The sequence below is a fragment of the Callithrix jacchus genome, chromosome 17 (genome assembly GCF_049354715.1).
Source record: "Callithrix jacchus isolate 240 chromosome 17, calJac240_pri, whole genome shotgun sequence".
Classification (NCBI taxonomy): Eukaryota; Metazoa; Chordata; class Mammalia; order Primates; family Cebidae; genus Callithrix; species Callithrix jacchus.
The window spans coordinates 29,389,324-29,412,008 of NC_133518.1; the positions used below are offsets into that span (position 1 = coordinate 29,389,324).

Genomic DNA, 22,685 nt, shown 5'->3' on the forward strand with positions numbered 1-22,685 from the left:
ATTCAAGAGCCAGTCGTTCAGTTTCCATGAAGCTGTGTGGTTCTGGGTTGGTTTCTGTATTCTGAGTTCTAACTTGATTGCACTATGGTCTGAGAGACTGTTTGTTATGATTTCAGTTGTTTTGCATTTGTTGAGCAGTGCTTTACTTCCAATTATGTGGTCAATTTTAGAGTAGGTGTGATGTGGTGCTGAGAAGAATGTGTATTCTGTGGATTTGGGGTGGAGAGTTCTGTAAATGTCCACCAGGTTTGCTTGCTCCAGGTCTGAGTTCAAGCCCTGGATATTCTTGTTGATTTTCTGTCTGGTTGATCTGTCTAATATTGACAGTGGAGTGTTAAAGTCTCCCACTATTATTGTGTGGGAGTCTAAGTCCTTTTGTAAGTCATTAAGAACTTGCCTTATGTATCTGGGTGCTCCTGCATTGGGTCCATATATGTTTAGGATCGTTAGCTCTTCTTGTTGTATTGATCCTTTTACCATTATGTAATGGCCTTCTTTGTCTCTTTTGATCTTTGTTGCTTTAAAGTCTATTTTATCAGAGATGAGAATTGCAACTCCTGCTTTTTTTGCTTTCCATTAGCTTGGTAAATCTTCCTCCATCCCTTTATTTTGAGCCTTTGTGTATCCTTGCATGTGAGATGGGTTTCCTGTATACAGCACACTGATGGGTTTTGGATTTTTATCCAATTTGCCAGTCTGTGTCTTTTGATTAGCGCATTTAGTCCATTTACATTTAGGGTTAATATTGTTATGTGTGAATTTGATACTGCCATTTTTGATGCTAAGTGGCTGTTTTGCCTGTTAGTTGTTGTAGATTCTTCATTATGTTGAAGCTCTTTAGCATTCAGTGTGATTTTGGAATGGCTGGTACTGGTTGATCCTTTCTATGTGTAGTGCCTCTTTTAGGAGCTCTTGTAAAGCAGGCCTGGTGGTGACAATATCTCTGAGTACTTGCTTGTTCGCAAAGGATTTTATTTTTCCTTCACTTCTGAAGCTCAGTTTGGCTGGATATGAAATTCTGGGTTGAAAGTTCTTTTCTTTAAGAATGTTGAATATTGGCCCCCACTCTCTTCTGGCTTGTAGTGTTTCTGCCGAGAGATCTGCTGTGAGTCTGATGGGCTTCCCTTTGTGGGTAACTCGACCTTTCTCTCTGGCTGCCCTTAGTATTTTCTCCTTTATTTCAACCTTGTTGAATCTGACGATTATGTGCCTTGGGGTTGCTCTTCTTGCGAAATATCTTTGTGGTGTTCTCTGTATTTCCTGCATTTGAGTGTTGGCCTGTCTTGCTATGTGGGTGAAATTTTCCTGGATGATGTCCTGAAGAGTATTTTCCAGCTTGGATTCATTCTCTTCGTCCCCTTCTGGTACACCTATCAAACGTAGGTTAGGTCTTTTCACATAGTCCCACATTTCTTGGAGACTTTGTTCATTCCTTTTTGCGCTTTTTTCTCTAATCTTGGTTTCTCGTTTAATTTCACTGAGTTGGTCTTCGACTTCAGATATTCTTTCTTCTGCTTGGTCAATTCGGCTATTGAAACTTGTGCATGCTTCGCGACATTCTCGTATTGTGTTTTTCATCTCCTTTAATTCATTCATATTCCTCTCTAAGTTATCCATTCTTGTTATCATTTCCTCATATCTTTTTTCAAGTGCCTTACTTTCTTTGCATTGATTTAATACATGTTCTTTTAGCTCACAAAAGTTTCTCATTATCCACCTTCTGAAGTCTAATTCCATCATTTCGTCACAGTCATTCTCTGTCCAGCTTTGTTCCCTTGCTGGTGAGGAGTTTTGGTCCTTTCTAGGAGGCGAGGTGTTCTGGTTTTGGGTGTTTTCCTCCTTTTTTCGCTGGTTTCTTCCCATCTTCGTGGATTTATCTGCTTGTTGTCTGCGTAGTTGCTGACTTTTCGATTGTGTCTCTGAGTGGACACCCATATTGTTGATGATGAAGTATTTCTGTTACTTGGTTTTTCTTCTACCAGTCTATCTCCTTCACCGTACGACTGCTGAAGTCCACTCCAGGCCCTGCTTGTCTGGGGTGCACCTCTAGCAGCTGTGGCACAGCGAGGGATGCTTCCAGTTTCTTTTTCTGCTATCTTTGTCCCAGGATGATGCCTGCCAAATGTCAGTCTTTTGGATATAGTGGGGTCAGGGAGTTGCTTGACGAGACAGTCTGTACTTTATAGGAGCTCAATTGCTAAGCTGTGAGCTCTGTTGTTCATTCAGGGCTGTTAGGCTGCTATGTTTGATTCTGCTGCAACAGAGCTCATTAAAAAAACCCTTTTTTTCTCAAATGCTCTGTGTTGGGGGGTTCGGGCTTTATATTTGGATGTCTGTTGAGGTGTCCTGCCCAGCTAGGAGGCAGACTAGCCACTGTTTGCCTGCCGAGGCTCCGCCCTGCTGTTGTGAGGTTCGCCCTATTGCTGCAGACTCTGCTGTTCTGCTGTGGTCTCCACCACACCCTGCGGCAGAGTCTCTCTGTTGTAGTGGGTTGCCTTGGCAACAGCAGGCTGCGTCAGCAGTGGGCGTGTATCTCAGTTGAGGTGGGTTGCCTCGGTAATGGTGGACGCCCCTCCCCCACAGAGCGTCTCGGACCGTCTGCTCAGGATCGTTTGAAATCGTGGTTTTGTTCGTCCTACTGGGCTATCCCAAACGCTCTGTCCCTGCAATCCCCTGGGCTGGTCCACTGTCCAAGTCTCGTTCAGTCTCAAGTCAAGCCCTCTCAAGTCTCAGGTTGCTGGTTCATCAGGGCGCCCGGACAAGCGTGCCCTGTGGGGAGTGCTGGGTAGGGCCGGCCGCCGCCACCCCGGCTGCCAGCTTCGCCAGGCAGAGCTACTGCCTGGCGTCCCGCGTCTCCTTTATACTTGGGAATTTCCCTGTTCTGTGGGCAACAAAGATCAGTCTGGAAATGCAGCTCCGACTCATCTCTCCGCGGATTCAACAAGAGCTCCAATACTGGGTTGTTCTCACAGCGCCATCTTGAGTCCCTCCTCATATCTTCTCTATTCTAAAATGCTGTGCACTTAGTCTTTGCATGCAAAGAATATATGTGGAAGGGCCACTGCTATAATCAAATGTAAAATGAAATGTGGCACTTGTATAATTGTACTTACTGAAGAATTGATAGAAGTTAACTGTATTTATTGGGATAATGGGCAAGAGGAGGCTAACTGCCTTATAAATAAAATAGGGTTTTCAATGTGTTCCTTATTAAAAATGCATTACTTTCCATGCTAAATTAAATATCATTTAAAACCAGTTTCTTTTCTTAGTTTTAGGTAAGATTCCTGCTCATTTTAGTCATGTGACTAAGCAGCATGAACCACTTGGGACATAGACAAATAGAGGAAAATTTTACCCTCCCCCTAAGAAGTCAGAGTTTTAGAACAAGAAGAGAGGTAAGAACAAGACTGAATGCTAAAGAAATAGAGACAACATGCAGCTAGGTAGCAGTAAATAAGTGTCATTCCCAATTTCCAGATGATTGGCCACCTGGAATCTTTACTACCATGAGTTTGCCACCACACTAGCTCATCATACATCTGTGCCCTCCAGACTCAATCATTAGAAAGTGCAGTGGACATATGTAGGTTGCCTTACCATAAACTACTCCCCTCTTCTCTCCCCAAGAGCATTCTGAGTCTTCATTCTCAGTCAGGCAGTTTAGGAGGGGTTGAGCACAGAAGCTACAGAAGTCATTCAGCTTCTCATCTCCCAGATAAGGTCAGTGGTTCAGAGATGAACAATGAAGTCAATCAAACTAAAGGATCATGAGACAGAGCTTCTGGGAAATGAAAGGTGCCTTTCCTTTTTTTTCTGGGAGTGAATGAGGTGGGGTGTAACCCTGAGAGCCTTTGTCAGCCACATGCCACATTGTAGATGAGAGGAAGGCTTGAAGCTGCCACAGACCCACCATGCAGAGCTGAGAGTGAAGCCATGATCAAGAAAGAAAGTCCACAGATGCAGAGAAAGAAACAAAGTCCTGTCTACATTGTTTGCATCTTAAATCTGAAATTTTTCACTACCTCTGGACTTTTCAGTTGGGTAAGCCAATATTGGGTAAGCTTTATTATATAAGCCAGTTTGCATTAGATTTTCTGTTACTTGTAAAAATATATATAATAACTGATAAAAATAGTCTATATGATCCAATGTTATCTGTAAAATAGAAGCACTTGGATAGAATGCATTTCATTGTCTTGTTTACATGAGAGCCCAAATTTTCCTCCTGGTTAATTTCAGTATAAGAGTATTTATACATAAGCCTCAGTAGAGATGTGACTGATGAATCCCATTACTTGTTTCAGTTTTAGATCTGAAGTATCTCACCTCATCTCAAAAAAAACTTCAAAACCCTATATTTTAAATTCTTAAAATCTATTAGAATTAATGTTAAATTTTATTTTAATTACAATTTTTGGCCCTTTTATTATAGCAATACACGTGCATTTGAAATAGAGGAGAGGGAAAATATCATCCACCTTTCTAATGCCTAAAAATAACAACTACTAATGTTTGTGTGTTTTTCATCCCATTCTTGTTGTTTTGACTTTTACAGTTTAATGGTATCCATTTTGATTGTTAAGCATAATATCCATGTATTTTGATTGAAGAATTGAACTGTGGGTCAATATAAGTGATATAATTGAATGTGGAACATTCTACACACACATACACACCTCAAGCAAATAGAATTTCTGAATAAAATGTAACAAAATTAATTTAAATGCAAGTTTATAACCTAAAAAAAGAAATCTCCAGTTGTCAAAACAAAGGGAGTACTATAGTTTAAAACATATAGTAGAATAAGAGCACAATGTCTTTCTACTCTCAACCAGGGAGCAGAGATGCTGTTTCATGAGACAAACATAGATAACTTATGAGTATTATTTTTAATAATCCAGCTGTATAAGCATTATTATTTGTGGAAAACCTTTCTGTATTCTGTTCATAGGTAGGGCTAATTTCTTATCATTTTTTCTATATGTTCATAAGTAGGAGGAAATTCAGAGATGCTGCTCAAAGGATGGTAGTCAGAGTTCTATTAAGTAGGAGTTCAGAATTAAATTTTAAAATCTTCCTACATGCATATATGGGTCTTTGCTTTCTCCTGTCAAGGATAGTGCTGTGTATAAAGTAAGATACATTTTTCTCTCTGCTCTTATAAATGGTGGCCTCCATGTTCCTACACCCAGTGATCTCTCTCAATCCTCACCTTACCCAACCTTGCAGTAGTACTGAACATAGTTGATCTTTCCCTCCTTTGTTTGATCCTCACACCCCACTCTCTTGTCTCTCTCCTGCCTTTCTGCACACTCACTCTCAGTCTCCTTGGCTGGTTCCTCTTCATCTCTCCTACCTCCTCACATTGGAGAGCCTAGGCTGTAGTCCTGGGCATTTTTTAAAATAATCTCTCTCTACACTTACTTATCTCACGGCTTTCTGTTCTTACAGTAGACTGATGACTCCAAGATATATCTTTATATTTTGAATGTAAATCTCCAGTCCATAACACTCCCATGAACTTCAAATTCTTATCAACTTGACACTTTTCCTTTGTTCCCCAACAGGCATTTAGACCCAACCTGTCTAAAAACTGAGTTTCTACTCTTCTTCCCACCAGATCCACTCCCCTGTAAGCTTCCTCATCTCCTTTAAAGGAAAATTGATGGTCCCAATTGCCTGGGCCAAGAAGCTTAGTCATCTTTGATTATCTCTTTTATTGCATATCATATTTATTTTTTTCAAATCCTCCTGATGCTACTCTTATAATAGATTCAGAATACAACAACTTCTCACAATTTCCATTCTGGTTTAAGCTGTTGTTATCTCTTTCCTGACAAATTATGGTAACTTCCTAACCAGTAACCCTACTTCTACTTTTCAGCCTATTTTCCAACTTAGCATTCAGACAATCCTTTAAAAAAATAATTCAAATCATGTCACTCCCCTGATCAGTATTCACAAAAGCGTTCGTCTTACTTACTCAGACAAGAAGCCAACACGTTTAGAATGGCCTACACATTCTTGTACAATGTGGCTGCTGTGCAATAAAGAATTAATTTTGCCCAAAGAAAAATCTAGCTCCTTGCCCCCAACTCCTGGGAGTTAACCTCTAAGCCCTTGGAATGCCCTACCCAATAAAAATGTCTTTGTTTGTCTGGGGGCCTTTGGCCCTGCAAGATGGTCTATGTTAAGTATTTAATTTATGGTGGGAGTCTTGGGCCACATTGTATCAGCCTGAACTCCAGAGGGGCCAGAGGCTACAGTAAGACACATAGGTAGTCAGCTGTGTCTACATGGCCAAACCCAAATAAAAACTCTGGACACCAAAGTTCAGGTAAGCTTTCCACTTGGCAGTACTCTACGCATATTGTCATATATTGTTGCTGAGAGAAATAAGCACTATCCACACAACTCCACTGGGAGAGGAGTTTTCCTGGACCCAACCCTAGGGTACCTCCTGCTGATGCTAATTTTAATCTGTATCTTTTTGCTGTAATAAACCACAACCATCAGCATAATGGCTTTGCTGAGTCCTGTGAGTCCTTCTAGTGAATGACTGAACCTGAGAGTTTCTTGAGGATCTCCTGAACTTGTAATTCTCCCCTTTACCTTCTTGACATCATTTCTTAGTATTCTATCATTCATTCACTCTGCTCTTGACACATTGGTTGTTTTTGTTTCTTTCTGCAGACTTTCACACTGGGCTTTTGCATATACTGTTCCCTCTGTCTATAATACTCTTTCCCCAGAAACTTCAATGATTGTAATTTTCACCTCTTTCAGGTACTTATTCAAATGCTGCCTTCTCAGTGAGGCCTTCCTTGGCTATGTTATTTAAAATTGCAACTGCTCCCTGACATACATACTCATCCTTCTTCTGTATTTTGTGTTTTTCCAGATAATTTATCCTTCTGAAGTATTATATATTTTATTTATTTATTTTTGTGTATTAACTGGCATATTTCCACTAGAATTCAATCCTTAAAAAAGCAGAGAACTTAGCCTAGGTGTTCGCTGCTGTATCTCCAATGCCTGGAATTGTGCATAAATCAAGGTGAGCACTCAACGAAGAGTTGTTGTATGAATCTATGTAGTGGGGATGGAGGAATAGGTAGATGGTTCAGTAAAAAATAGATACTGTACCAAAAACAGCAAGGCTTGACTAGTGGTCATACAAAATCGTTTTATAAAAAGAGTGTCACCAATGTGTCATATAATATGCATTAGTAAATTCGGCTATATAAATCTGCTTTTCCATCTTGTATAAGAATGTGTTTTGGATTACCGAACAATTTCAACGAGACAGTCATAAGACATATTAGGGAAACTACTTAACCCCTATGGGATCCAGAACCCAAGAAGTGGTGAATATTAGATCAGAAATGGAAGGCCCTTGGAGAGGTACTTGTGAAGAAGGGGCAGAAAGAAGATAGCTGGATTCTGTCCAGTGTAATGAGTCTCACCCAGGCTCCTGCAGGTAACCAATCCCCTGAAGTGGAAAGGCATAAACCTTCTACTGCCACTGCCCAGTCCCAGCAGCACTGACCACCTTTGCTAAGTCACATGGGTCACAGTCTTGCCAAAGTGGTAGAGAAGAGCAGACTTAAGTAAGAAAACCCGTGGAGATTATGATACCACCAAGATCCAGCCTGCAACTATTAATTATCAGCAAAAAAATGTTTCAGGCCAGATAGTTGATGGGCAATTCTGATCTATACCAAGAACAAGAAGTCTAACCAGAACCCACACTCATCCAACACTACCAAATAGAGAGAAAATCCTCTGGTGCATTTATCTAGGAGGATGAGTCAGCTAGGAATCCCAACAGGTAAACTAACTCTCCACACTTGTCCCCCATAGTTTGGAAGTTGACACCTGGCTGCTATAATGAGGTGATGACCCCTTCTGTAATAAGATGGAAATGTAGAATGAGGAAAAAAGTAAACTTAAAGAGGACTTGGCAGTGGGATTGAGGGATAATTGGTAGGAAGGGAAAGAAGAGCTGGTGAGAAGAGGGGTGGAGAAGGAGAGGCCCATAACTTTGTAATAGGAGTCTGTTAGACATCTGCACTACTTTTGGTGATCTTAGGCTGTAATCAGCTAAACCTCCCTCCAAAAGCAACACCTCTAAGTGGAAACCAGAATACACACTGAATGAAAGCATGAGTGTCTCATTCTGGTCGAGGTAACTCAAGGCTCCACTATGAATAGGGCTGGGCAGTGACACCACAGAGAACCGTTTGGAGGAAAGTACAGTGAGAAATCTATATTACTTAGCGTTTTCCAGATAAACGCAAATAACAGGAGATGGATAAACTGATAGATAAATTGACAGATAGGGATTGACTAATTGATCACTGATTGACTGATTGATTGATTATAAGGAAATAGCTCATGCAACTGTGAAGGCTGAGAAGTCCCAAGATCTGCAGCTGACAAGCTGGAGCTGCAAGAGAGCCAATAATATAATTCTGGTCCAAATCTGAAGGCCTGAGAATCAGGAGGGTCAAAGGTGTAAGTTTGGGTCCAAAAACCAGCAGACTCAAGACTCAAGAAGAGCTGATGTTTCAGTTCAAGTCTGAAAGCAGAAATAGACTGATGTCCCAGATCCAGCAATCAGGCAGAAGGATTTCCCTCCTACTCATGAGAGGTCAACATTTTTGCTCAACTTCAAATGACTAGATGACCCCCATCCACAGTGGGGAGGGCAGTTTGCTTTACTCAGTCCACCAATTTCAATGTTAATTTCATGCAAAAACAACTTCACAGCCACACCCAGAATAATGGTTGACCAAATGTCTAGGCACTCTGTGGCCCGGTCAAACTGACACAAAATTAGCCATCACAAACTTAATGAATGATTGAAGTAAATGAGCAAATTAAGGTGAAACAAGATGGATATCTCAGGAGAAACAAACATACAGTGGGCTATGCCATTATGAGTATGATATGGTCACCTCAAAGCATCTTAAAATCCAAGATTTAAGGACCTATTTCCTATAAAAACAATGCTCTCCTCAAGTACCACTGTTTCAAACTAGGACACCTTGGATTTTTGGCAAAGAGAGGAAGGAGGTGAGTGGCAGGGAGACTATGGATCCTGGTAAAGTGGTGCTTTGCGCCTGATATCCAGCAGCTTGTCCTCCAGTGAACATTGAAGGTTTGTTTGTGAGACTCCTGCCTAATAATTTATTCAGCAAATATTTATTGAGTTCTACGCTAGATGTCAGATTTGGGGAATGCAGTAATTAACTACACAGATAAAATCCCTGCTTTTTTGGAATTCACATTCTAGTGAGAGAGACAGACAATACAGAAATAAACATTTAAGTGTGCCAAAAGGAAAAATAGAGGTAAAGGAAGAAGATGCTAGCAAGGAATGTTACAAAGAAGTTACAACAAGAGTTAACCTTTTGGGAAGTTATGTACAAAGGTGCCCATCTTATAAAATAGTCATCTCTGGAAGGAATGAGAGCTCTTTTTTGAAACCGTAACCAGCTTCTAGATGCATATATTGTCACTATGCCCTGAGTTATAATGCTGTAAAATTCCAAAAGCAGGGTGAATCACTGACCTGTTGCAAACCTTTCAATTGCTAAATGGAGAGCTTAGATACTTGAGTTGCACATTTTACACCCACACCCTATGATTATCAGAGCTTCTATCTTGTCCGCCTTAGCAAATTAAGAGGAATATCATGGAAGAGAAAATGACTAAAGATAATTGGGTCAAAATTCATTGTCTAAAAATATTTCATCTAACCCACTGTGTGGAGCTTAGTTTCAAAAAGGTTGGAAAAATAAATAGGGAGGTGGGTTGCAAGGAGTGAGGATGTGAGAAGACGAACAAAAGTTAAAACAAATGGGGCAAAATGTTAACAATATGTTAAGGAATAAATAGCCCAGATATGTTCTTTTATATATGTTTGAAATTATTTTCAGATAAAAATTTTAAAATAGTTCTGGCTTCAAGAACTAGACAGTTCATCTAAAAATAACTCCTTTACTACCTATACTCCCACCATTAGGGATTCATTTCTTTGCATGACATATTTTGCAGACATTCCATTAAAAAGTATCTATATTTTAACAGTTAGGAAGAATCAGTTGGTAACTAGCTAAGGAGAGAAAGAAGAATCACTGGATGGGAGGCAGACACTCTATGTGTGGATAGGTGGCATGTGATAAGTGAACACAAACAGTGGATACAAAGGAGGGCCATCTCCTGACTTGGTGGTGAGCCAGGCCTGCAAGACCCTTGTTCTGAGAATACTGAGAGGCTTTGATATGGCCTTCTCCTGTGCAGTCCAGATAGCACACATGTTCCAAATTCACTATGTCCGTTCCATCTTAACTGGGTAACAGGTTCCTGCACCTGAGATGGAATGGACAACAACAGAATATTCTTTGAAAGATGGTAGGGGATGAGATGTCTACTTTTCTTTTCTTCACCATGGCTGCCCAGAGGTCTGTGGTGTAGCTCAGAACCCTCATGCTAGAAAAATCCTAGAAATAGAAAATTTCCTCTATAAAGTATCTAACTGTGTTATGTTTTAGTAACATAGCCTTGCTCTGGGATTAAGACTTCTCAGAACCTTAGGAATATTGTTCCCATCAGGGTAAATACATAGATTCAAATTTAAGTTCGAGTCTAGGATTGTCTGAATAGTTTTCTTCTAGCAGCGTTTCAGGGAACAGACGAGCTTCCTTTTCTTTATGAAACAGCACATCCTAGTGGCACTTACAGGCACTGTAGGGATATTCAGGAATAGTTTTTCTCTTGGATGAAAACATCTTTGGCCTATAGCTGCTCATTGGTTAGGAAAATCAGATTTCAAAATACTCATTTTTTTCCCATATGAACACTGTCAACAACTTCCATATGAGAAAGCGGATCTCTTGTAACCCAGTACTGTTCTCAAGCCCTGAATTTCTAGTATTTTCATCATGCTGCATAAACAAAGCAACTTTTGATTGAAAAATTCCAAGTGGAAATTTCAAAACAGATTAAATATCTGCCCCCCAAAACAATATTTCAACCCCAAGCAGCATTCATCTCTCACTCTTGCTTAAATTCTAAGCATTTCTATCTAAACTGACACTTTCAAAACATACTTTAGAACTTCTGTTCCATTCAGTAGGAAATAACACATTCTGTTCATTTTGAATAAGCCCCTTTCACTATGCCACCTCGGCCCTTCACCAGCAGCCTATTCAGGTTTCAAGTAATCACACATGTCCTGAGCCCAAGCCATCTTGGTGTCATCTGCTTTCCTACAGAAATATTGATGCCAGGAGAAAAACAACCAGAGGGCTCAGAGCAAATTAGCACAGGCCTGGAGACTTTTCTAGGCTATTGATTTTTCAGTCACTGCCCTAGCTATTAATACTTTTCAAGCAGGTCTGAGTGTGCCAAGCATCTCATGAAAAAGGCAGGTCACAAGAACACATGATGAAAGGGTGTTGTGTTTTTTGTTTGTTTGTTTGAGATAGAGTTTCGCTCTCATTGCCCAGGCTGGAGCACAATGGTGCAATCTCGGCTCACTGCAACCTCCGCCTCCTGGGTTCAAGTAATTCTCCTGTCTCAGCCTCCCGAGTAGCTGGGACTACAGGCATGCACCACCATGCCCAGCTAAGTTTTGTATTTTTAGTAGAGACGGGGTTTCACCATATTGACCAGGATGGTCTCGATCTCTTGACCTCGTGAACCACGTGCCTCAGCCTCCCAAAGTGCTGGGATTATAGGCGTGAGCCACTGCAAAAGGGTGTATTGGGTGGGGCTTGGGGGGGTTCGTTGGAGGATGACAGTGAATGCAATTTAGGAACAAATGTAATTTTCAACTCCCATGTATGTCAACCCTGTAAGACTATGAAAAGGAGAAAGGGCAAGAGGGATAATCTTTCCTGGGTGTCCACTACATACCTCTTTGAATGGATAACATTACCCCATGGAGTAGGGTTTTTCAACTTCATTTTGTCGATAAGGAAGCAGAGGGTGAGAGGAGGGAAAAAAGAAGCTTGTCTTCAAATCCTCCTGCTAGGACCTCGTGTTTGTACTGTGACAGAACCCACAGAGAGGAGTTCAGGTAAAAAATTGTTTCTACTTATCTTTGGAGTCTTCATATAATGATCAATGAAAACTCTCAGTTATGCCTTCAAATTCTCTGCCCTGACATCTCTGAGAAAAGCTAGTAACTGAGTGAGGTTTTCCTTCCCCTTTTTTTCAATTCCAGCCCTCCTGCTTCTATGGATAGTTTATAGCAATGCACCATGCTCTGATACTTGAGCTTTTCTGTTGATCTAGCCTAGAAGCTTCCTTCCTACTTTCTCTTTTTTTCTCTTTTTAGACGGAGTCTTGTTCTGTCACCCAGGCTGGAATGCAGTGGCGCAATCTCCACTCACTGCAACCTCTGCCTGCTGGGTTCAAGCAATTCTCCTGCTTCAACCGCCCGAGTAGCTGGGACTACAGGCACGTGCCAACACGGCCAGCTAATTTTTTGTATTTTTAGTAGAGACAGGTTTTCACCATGCTGGTCAGGCTGGTCTTGAACTCCTGACTTCACGATCTGTCCGCCTTGGCCTCCCAAAGTACTGGGATTACAGGCATGAGCCACTGCGTCCAGCCCCTTTCTCTTGTTTTAGGTCAGGCCTGGACTATGTTCTGTTTTCTTCTTAGTCTGCCATCTAGTAGCTTAGATTAGTGCGGTTACCTCTCAGCAAGCAAACTTCCATTTCACAGAAGTCTCTGAGAACTGATGTCTCCAGTCTAGGGAGATCTTTGGACACTGGGGCAAGCTGACGGGAGAGACACTGAAAGCTGCTGGAAGTTTCAGTCCTTTTAATTTCATTCTGGCTCAAATATTTTTGTTCTAGGCACAATGCTAGGCACTGGAAACACAGTGGTTGATAAAAGATACCTTCATATTATATCATTTGAAGAGTTATTTATCCCAACATTTCCTGAGGCCAATCTGATCAAATTTAATGTGTGAGATAATGTGTGAGATAAAAAGAAAGAAAAACAAGCCCTTTCTCAGTAGATCCTAATAGGAAAAGCAAAAAAAAAAAAAAAAGTTGAAAAAGCAAATGAGGAAAGGAAGGTGATATGTTCAGAACTGTACAACAGTGAATTTTAAGTGTTTATTTTCTGTCCCTCTATCCTTTTTAGATAGGCACACACTTCTTTTTGGAAATGCTAAAGATGACTAAGTGATAGGTTCCTAGGATTCATTTAAAAGGAGATTGGAAGGCCAGGTGCATGGCTCATGCCTGTAATCCCAGCACTTCGGGAGGCCAATGCAGGCGGATCACAAGGTCAAGAGATGGAGACCATCCTGGCCAACATGGTGAACCCCTATCTCTACTAAAAATACAAAAAAATTAGCTGGGCATGGTGGCACACACCTGTAGTCCCAGCTACTCAGGAGACTGAGGCAGGAGAATCTCTTGAACCCAGGAGGCAGAGGTTGCAGCCAGCTGAGATCATGCCACTGCACTCTTGCCTGGCAACAGAGCTAGACTCTGTCTCAAAAAAAAAAAAAAAAAAGTGAGAGAGATGGGAGCAAGGGAGCACTTAGGTTCCCACTCTAGCAGTCAGTGAGCTAAGCACTTTCACATATGTGACTTTATGGATTTCTTACAATGCCATTGTGAAATAAGTTAAATTAACCCATTTTACAGATAGGGAAGCTGAGGCTTAGCAAGATTAAGTAACATATTGTATCTAAGATACAGGAGAAAAGATGGGGCTAGAGCACTATTAGTAAGGAAAAGGAAAGTTCCTACTTGCTCTTTTTCTCCTTCCCAACTTCTGAACTAATGCACCTCAATTAAGCAACACGTATGTATCCAGCACTTTCTAAGTGCAAAGGCATTGAAGGAATATAAAATATTATAAGTTTTAGTCCTCATCCTCAAGGTCACAAAGCACAATTTTGACAAGATACACATGCACATGGAGAAAAGACTGGTGGTCTATGCTGTGGAGGCAAAAGGAGAGCCTGTGGGTTGGAGTTACCTAGGATGTGTAATATTCCAGGTAAAGGAAGTAATGATGAGTAGAGATTCAGTGATTCTGGTAGAGGGTGGAGGGTCAGCATGCAAAGAAGCAGGACTGAGCAGGTCACAGAGCACAGCAACAACAGGGGATCCTGGAAAAGTAGACAGAGCAGGATGGTGAACATGGCTGGATCTGCAGTATTTCCAGGATGCTGTGTGCGTGTGCACATGCGTGTGTGCGTGTGCATGTGCGCGCGCATGTGTGTGTGTGTGTCTTGGCACATGGTGGGTTGGAGGTTGAGGAGCTGAATAAATATGGAGAGCATGGAGAAAGCACTGGACTGGGACCCAAGGGAAAGAGGTTCAGTCCTAGCTTTGTTGCTAGCTGGAAGTGCAACTTCAGGCTAGATACTCAACATCTCTGCGCCTCAATTTTCTTCAGCTGTAAGACCAGAACTTGGAGTAGATTATCCCTGAGGCTGATCCTGTGTTAAGAATTCTAAGACTTTCCCTTTCTTCTTTTATTGCCTTGTCCCCACCATCAGCTCAAGGCTATAGAAAATTTCATCCTTGATTGGCAAATAACACTTATTTTTCCATAAACAATTGCTTCATTCCATAAACCTGGACAAGCCCTGCCATTCTTTAAAAAAAGAAAAAATAAAAAAGAAATCTGCATTATCATTATTGGAAAATTCTTAAAGCATGGCCCAAAGTGGCTAATGTGGTTTCTATTTAACCAATGTCACTTTTTCCCATTATGCACCTACTTGTCTCTACAGTGTTATTATTTGATGTGATAGTAATATTAGGGGCTCCATAGGAAAGATCCTCTAGGAACCTTACTGGTGTGTTTGCTATAAGGATATTGCAAGGATATTATTCATTATACAAAGAAGAACCTCAGAAGGAACTTCTCTCTGATTTCCAGATCAGGAAGAGGTGTGCCATTATGAAGCAACTGACTTGTCTCTAATCCAAGGACCCTGTAACGCTGTAAAAGGCTCCACTTCCCTCTTCACAATTTAATGTTGCTGGAAAGCACAGAGCCAAACCTAGGTCTACTTCTTGCAACCCATTGGCTTATACATAGTGTGCTCCCTCAACCTCAGAGCTCTGTTCCCTTACTGCTCTTTTGGTCTTTCTGAGCTCTGTTTTTTCCATCTTCTTTATAATTTGTTTTTATCTTTCTGAATTATATGCATTTGAGTTCCTTAAATACCTCTGGAAACAAAAAGGTTTAAAAATAAATAAATACAGGGCCGGGCGCGGTGGCTCACGCCTGTAATCCCAGCACTTTGGGAGGCCGAGGCGGGTGGATCACAAGGTCAAGAGATTGAGACCATCCAGGTCAACATGGTGAAACCCCGTCTCTACTAAAAATACAAAAAATTAGCTGGGCATGGTGGCGCGTGCCTGTAATCCTAGCTACTCGGGAGGCTGAGGCAGGAGAATTGCCTGAGCCCAGGAGGCGGAGGTTGCGGTGAGCCGAGATTGCGCCATTGCACTCCAGCCTGGGTAACAAGAGCGAAACTCCGTCTCAAAAAAATAAATAAATAAATACAAACAAGTAAATAATTAACCTGTGCAACTGAAGGCCTTGTTTTCTAAACCAGGGGTTAGCTAGCTGAACAAACCCATCCTGCCACCTGTTTTCATAAGGCCCACAGCTGAGAATGATTTTTACATTTTTAACACTTTGGAGGAAAAAAGGAAGATTTGTGATATGCAAAAATTGAATAAAATTCAAATTTCCATGTCCATAAATAAAGTTTCATTGGAACATGGCTGTGCTCACTCATATGCATGTCATCAATAGCTGCATTCACCCAGCATAGAGGTCGGTAGATGTAACAGAGGTGGATACGACCTGGAGCCCAAAGTGTTTGCTATCTAGCCTTTTACAGGAAAAGTATTGTCCCTGGATTAGAACTTCGTTTTACATCTGTTTAAGTTTCTCCTGCCAATGTTAGTATTATAAAATTGCTTCAAAGCGAAGTATTTGCTACATCCTAACTCAGTCTAGATATTTTTGGTGTTTTTCTCATAAAACTAGCCCTCAGTGTACTTTAACCTTGACTCAGGCTCATTTTTACTGTCTGGCTTAGAGTTCAATGCTATATAATAAAGACAATTAATTTTCAGCCTCTTAGAAGTAACTTGAAGACCCTCTTGGGTAATCATTTTATAGTCACTGATAAAATGAATTTTAAAACTTCTATTTTTGCTGAGATTTCTAAGCCAACAGAAGGATCTACACGGCAACTTGGCACTTTTTACACCACATTTGATGTCCTCCAGCTTCTTTTCAATTGATACATGTGTTTGCATATTTACTTATTTTTTTCCTCCTCCTGGTCAACCTTAGTTAGAAATAAAATGAAGTCTCCATGGAAACACAACATAATGCTTTCTCACAGATGATCGAGGGACCCAAGCAGCTGGTATTGGGCTAAAGTCTGCAATGGCATCTGACCAAATTAGGAAGAGAAAACAGCTTACCCGGCTCTTCCAGACCTCTGAGAATTCTTAAGCTCAGCATGGAAACTTACACAGACTGTGAACTACTGTGGATTGTTTTATTCTTTTTTTTTTTCCTTTTGAGAATATTCTCTTACCAATTTATATGTTTCACCTAAAGGGTTTCAATCCCTCCCCAACTTAGACTGATGGACAGACAGTACAGAATAAGTGGAAAGGAAATCTACATTCCCAGGGAGTACCTACTGTATTAGGCATTTCTATGTCATGACTGGCCCAATGTCACAGTTCAAACTGGCAGAGCTTGAATTTGAACTCTGGTCTCTTTAACTCCAAAGCTCATTTTCTTTCAACTTCAAAAGAAAAAGAAAAATAGAAAAGATGAGGCTTAGCGGAGGTTGTTTTTTAACATAGCAATGGTGCCCTGCCCACCCTCTTTTTTCCTGAGGGGAAAAAAATCATAATACAGAAATAAGAATATGAAAGTCAGCTTCCCTCTTAATCCCAACTATGATTATCAGAAATGAAGGTCTAAAGCTAAGATGGAAAGGAACCAAGAGAACCCTGATTCTCTTTCCTAAAATTCCTTTCCAAATGCTTGAGGGAGAATGGCATAAATAAGGGTAATAAATGAGTGTCTTAAAGGGAGAATATACAGAGTACTAAGGACATTTGGGGAGTGGGTAACAGAGAAATGCATCAGGAAGATGTGTCAGAGCACAAGCTCATCACGATTTAGAGCCTTGGCTATTTCTTAGGGCTAAGGATCAACTAAACTGTGCTTTTTCTCTTTAAACTCTGATTTAGGAGCAACATTCTCCTAAGTCCCATTTCTTACAGGGTATGATGTGGTAGCATATAGCCTTGTCCAAGGCAGTATCTGGCATCTCCAAGATAACGGAGCCTTGCTCACCAAAGCATTATGAAGAGTCTCCCAAACCCTATAGTCTCATGGGGATATGGGATTCACATCGGTGTCTCAGAAGAGTCTGGGGGATGAATGCTTCCCTCAAGCAGGTGGGCTCCAGGCTCCCACCTTTAGCTGAGGCAGCTTTGCTTTCACCTGAAGAAAGTGGTCCTCTAATTCATAATCCTTTGAAAAACACTTTCCTAGAACATACCTCCACCTGAACATTGGCATACAGCACAGAGCTGTAATTAATATTCAAACCAGACTTTTGAGAGAGAAAGGCATGCGCTCTGAAGGTTTATGTAACAATTTGTGGTAATACCACCCAACCTATGACAAAGACATGGAGACGGCTTTTTTTTAAGCGAAACAGTCTATCTTCCCCTTCACCTGATCTGTATTCACTATCACCATCACTATCACCTCTGAGGGTCAAGGAAACATGAAGATGGGAGAACGTGGTGGGAGAGAGAAGCAGGCTCCTTCCTGTGACAGACAGATTCAGGAAGGAAAAGCAGCATCTCCTCCTTATCCATCCCTCCTCATTCCATGAGCTACCATGAAAGGTGAGCTCCCCTTCTAAAGCAGGGTATGGTAGGCTGTCCTATCCTCCTTATAAATTGAGAAGAGTTCACTTCTTTTCTGCACAAGATTTTTGTTACATAAGAGTCTGTGTAAAATACTTTGCTCTCCAGAGAGAAACTATATCATTGTAAATTGCTTTATTAATATAATTAGCTGATAAATTAGAGCAGCAGTTCTACACTGAAATAGACCTTCTGATTATGAAAAAATGAAATCACTGGGGACATCTTGTACATGAAAAACAATCTTATACCATGCAGAAGTTTTTATTTGAGCTAGGACAACTGTTCTTACAATTGCTAAATTGTTTTTTCAGTTTTCAGTAACCTTGTCTTTCTGCATGGCTTTTACCCAGCTTCTGGGCTGTTTAAAACTCTAGGTGTAAGTAAAGGAAGCACTTACGCAGGTGCAATAATTGCTCTGAAAAAGCAAGATTCTTCCCATTGCAGAGCAACTTATAAAGATTACACATCCAACCCTATATCAGGAAAAAATTTCTCATTTTTGTTAATCATTCATGAAATAAATAATGATATTGGTAGTTTAGTGTATAACCAGTAATTTATCATAAGCTACACTTATTAAAAAGTGCTGTCATTTCAAGAAGAACTTAAACTATTTTATTAGCCATTAGTACAGACCACATGAATCAAGTTTAGAAGAAAATAACAGTCTTGAATCCTAGGCAGCACTAAAAAAAAAAATCTACTCTTAACTTATAAATTCCCTTTCTCTTAAGAAGAATGGAGTCCCTGCTTTTCATTTTGACCTGCTACATCACCTCCCTACTTACAGCCAAAGATACTTCTGGCAGCACATGGTTAGGAGCTTCCATAGGTGAACTTGACTATAATTTGTGTAACCCTCTGGGGAAAAGAGAAAGTCTAAAGCTCAAAAGAAGAAAGAACAGGAAGAGGAGGAGGAGGAGGAGGAGGAAGAAGAAGGAGGAGGAGGAGGAGGAGAAAAGGAAGAGGAAGGAGAAGGAAGAGGAGGAGGAAGGGGAAGGAGGAAGGGGGAGGGGGAATAAGTCGAAGGGGAGGAGGAGGAAGAAGAAGAGGAAGAGAAGGAGGAGAAGGCGGAGGAGGAGAAGGAAGAAATAATAATAAGGCAACCCAAGAAGAGGGCTCACTGCATTTTTCTTTTTCTTACAGGGTTTTGTCTTGCTATTTCAGTCCTTATTTCTTTAATAACAACCTTTGATATCAGTGCAGTGCCCTGGTTGGATGACTTTGCAATCAGCAGTACCTGTATGCCATGCCAGTCTCTGCTCTGGTGGTTTCCTGCAACAAAATTCCATGAACACGTAAAAACTTTTCCAGATATTTCTGTTCGGCTGCTCCACTGGGCCTAACAGGTTCACAGGCTTCCCGAGGCTGAGTCTTGGTCACTGCTAGGTGCCGTCTGCATTTTAAAGCCGATTCACTGGATTTTGGCAGACCCAGTTTGGGGCTAGGGATGTCTGCGCAGGCAGGTTTATATAGATGCATGTTTCAAACACCCAAGGAAGCAAAGCTAATTGCACAGTGCTTAGCTTTAAGACTCACTGTATCCTGCTGTGTATACCTTGGGTTATCTGGCTTCAGTATCTCCCAAAAAAGGATGAGCTTGTTTTCTTTAGATCTCTCTTATCATTTTTGTCAGCGCGCAGGCTCGTAAGTTCCTGACAGAGCTGTGGGTTATGTGTCCTGCCCAGGCCTGTGCACGAAGGAGCCTGTCAGTAGCCAATCACTTTTCCCATCCCTTAAAAGTACTCAGAGTCAAATGTAAGCAACTATGTATTAGCCCTGGGGAAAAAAATATGGAGACTTTTTTCCCATGTCTTTCTATTTAGGTAAAAGGAAATATTTTGGTGGGACCTGGGCCAAATGTGTTTTTGTGAGGACCATAAGGCCTTAGGGATGATTCACAAGTATGTAACGAGACTTTTCTAAATTATTAAATATTTTGTAATCAAATAATTTTTATACTAGTGGCATGACTGACTTGGGTGAAAGGTCCATTACCCTTTTTCAGATGTTGCTGTCAAATGATAGAAAAATATCAGCAAGGTGTTTGTAAAAGGCAAAAAGTTCACGCAAATATGGCTGCTTTTGACAAACGTGAAAAGCAATTTTGTAGAACAAGAATAACCTTTCCACCAAATGGTGCTGGAGCAACTGGATATCCATAAGCAAAGCAGAGAAAAACAACAGCAAACAAAAATAAATGAGCCACTGACCTAAACCTCATCTTTATACAAAAACCAACTCAAATTGATCATGGAATTTAAATGTAAAATGTAAAGCTATAAACTTCTAGGTAAAAACAGGAGAAAATCCTCAGAACCTAGAGCTAAGTGAAGAATTATTAGACTTGACACCAAAAGCACAACCCATAAAAGGAAAAATGTATAAATTAGATTTTATCAACATTAACAACTTTTGCTCTATGAAATGCCACATGAAGGGGATTTAAAAAAAAAACAAATTATGGACTGGGAGAAAATATTTGCAAACCACATATCTGACAAAAGACATATGTGGAACATCTAAAGAACTCTTCAAACTGAACCATGAAAGCATAGACAATCTAAGTAGCAAATGGGCAAAAGATACGAACAAACATTTCACTGAAGAGGATATACAGATGGCACATAAGAGCATCAAAAGATCATTAGGCATTAGGGAAATACAAATGAAATCCATAAGGAGAGATCACTACACACCTGTCACAATAGCTAAAACACAAATGGTGATAACACTAAATGCTATCAAAGATTCAGAGAGACTGGATCCCTCATAAATCACTGGTGGGAATGTTAAATGGTTCAGCCACTCCAGCAAAGTGTGTTATAAGACTAAACATACCAAACTCACTATATGACACACCAATCACACTGTTGGGTATTTATCTCAGAGAAAGGAAAACTTGCGTTCACCTGAAAACTTGCATACAAATGTTTATAGCATCTTTATTTGTAGCAGCCAAAATCTAGAAACAACCCAAATATTCCACAGTGGGTGAATGATTAAACTGTGGCATATTCATACTATGAAATACCACTCAGCAAGTAAAAGGAATGAACTATTGGTCAAAACAATGAGTTGAATAAACCTCAAAAGGCTTATGCTGACTGGGAAAAAAAAATATAATACCAAAAGGTTGCATTTTGAAATCTGTATTATTCCATTTATATAACATTCTTGAAATGGCAAAATTGTAGCTAGAGAGGAATAACAAATGAATAATTGCCGTAAGATCGAAAAGAAAGAAGATAGCTATGGCTATCAAAGGGTAGAGGAGGGATTTTTGTAATAGAACTGTTGTGTCTTCATGACGGTATTTGTCACATCCATCAATACATGTAACAAAACTGCATGGAACTAAATATAAATACACAAAAATTACTACCTATGATACTGGTGAAATCTGAATAAGGGCAGGGGCTTGTATCATCATCAGTTCCCTGATTGTGCTATTAAACTATGGCTAGGCAAGATACCATCATTTGGGGAACTAGGCAAAGGATATATGGCATCTCTCTATTGTTTCTTATACCTGCATGTGAATCAACAGTTATCTCAAAATAAAAAGTTAAAAAAAAAAAGGCAAAGAAACTGCTCATATATGGGTCTCTCTGCCACATGATTCCAGCTGTGACTCTCCTCCAACCATGACTCCTGGACATAAACTGTTCATTCAGTCTGACAGTCTTCACACTCCCACCTTCTACCTGCCATCACATCTTACATCTTTGCTGACATGAATCTACACACACACACACACACACACACACACACACACATGCTCCCTTAAAGCTCACCTCCTCTAGGAATTCTTCCCAGCCCCTGGCACACAATTATTCATTGAAATTCCACTTGCAATTCAAATCTAAAGCACTCACTTGACACTTCTAAACTGTTTCACAAACATTTGCACACCCCTTGTGATTTCTGCCATATTTTTGTATGTCCTATTTATTTACTACTTGGAATTAAATTCCTTTTTCTAACTAAAACAATTTTTTTTAGAGTTATGGGCTAAATGTTTGCATTCCTCCCAAAATTCATATGTGGAAATCCTAACCCCCAGTGTGACGATATTAGGATATAGGGCCTTTGGGAGGCGAGCGAGTTGTGATCTTGGAGCCCTCAGAAGGGGATGAGCGCCTTTATAAGAAGAGGCCAAAGGTAGCTCGCTCTCTTTGTAACACGTAAGGACACTGGAAGGAGCAGTGGGCTTTCAACAGGGAAGAGGGCCCTCACCAAGAACCTGACCCTGCTGGCACCCTGATCTCAGACTTCAGCCTCTAGAACTGTGAGAAATAAATGTGTCTTGTTTAAGCCACTAAGTCTATGGTAACAGCCTGAACTAAGACATTTGGTAAGGAAACATTATATTACTACCATCATAAACAGAAAAGCCTTATCATTTATGATAAAATAGAATGTAGTCTGTAAAAACTGCAATAAAAATGAAGAATGTTATTATATTGCAGCTGGATACATAGTGTCCAAAGGCTTGAGATCAGAGTCTTAACTCCTTTTATCTTTTATTGACAAAGATTTAAAAATATTAGAGAGGTTTTTAAGATATTTTGGCACAAATCTGAGACTTTCTCTTCCCTTCTTTTTAGATAATGAGAAAAAAAATGAAAGGAAATTGAAACAGGAATACAGTATATTTACAAAGTGAATCAGTTATTTAATGCCCTATGAGTGGCACTT

At 40.4% G+C, this 22,685-nt stretch overlaps 1 protein-coding gene across 1 annotated transcript in view; it reads right to left on the reverse strand.

Moving 5' to 3' along the window:
• KCNAB1 (potassium voltage-gated channel subfamily A regulatory beta subunit 1) overlaps window positions 1-19,566 on the reverse strand; it is a 389,333-nt gene extending 369,767 nt beyond the window's left edge. Inside the window, exon 1 of the mRNA XM_035278146.3 lies at window positions 19,225-19,566. Within this exon, the coding sequence (XP_035134037.1) occupies window positions 19,225-19,466 (242 nt within the window). The 5' untranslated portion in view covers window positions 19,467-19,566. The remainder of the gene's footprint in view (window positions 1-19,224) is intronic.
• Between the last annotated feature and the right edge of the window lie 3,119 nt (window positions 19,567-22,685).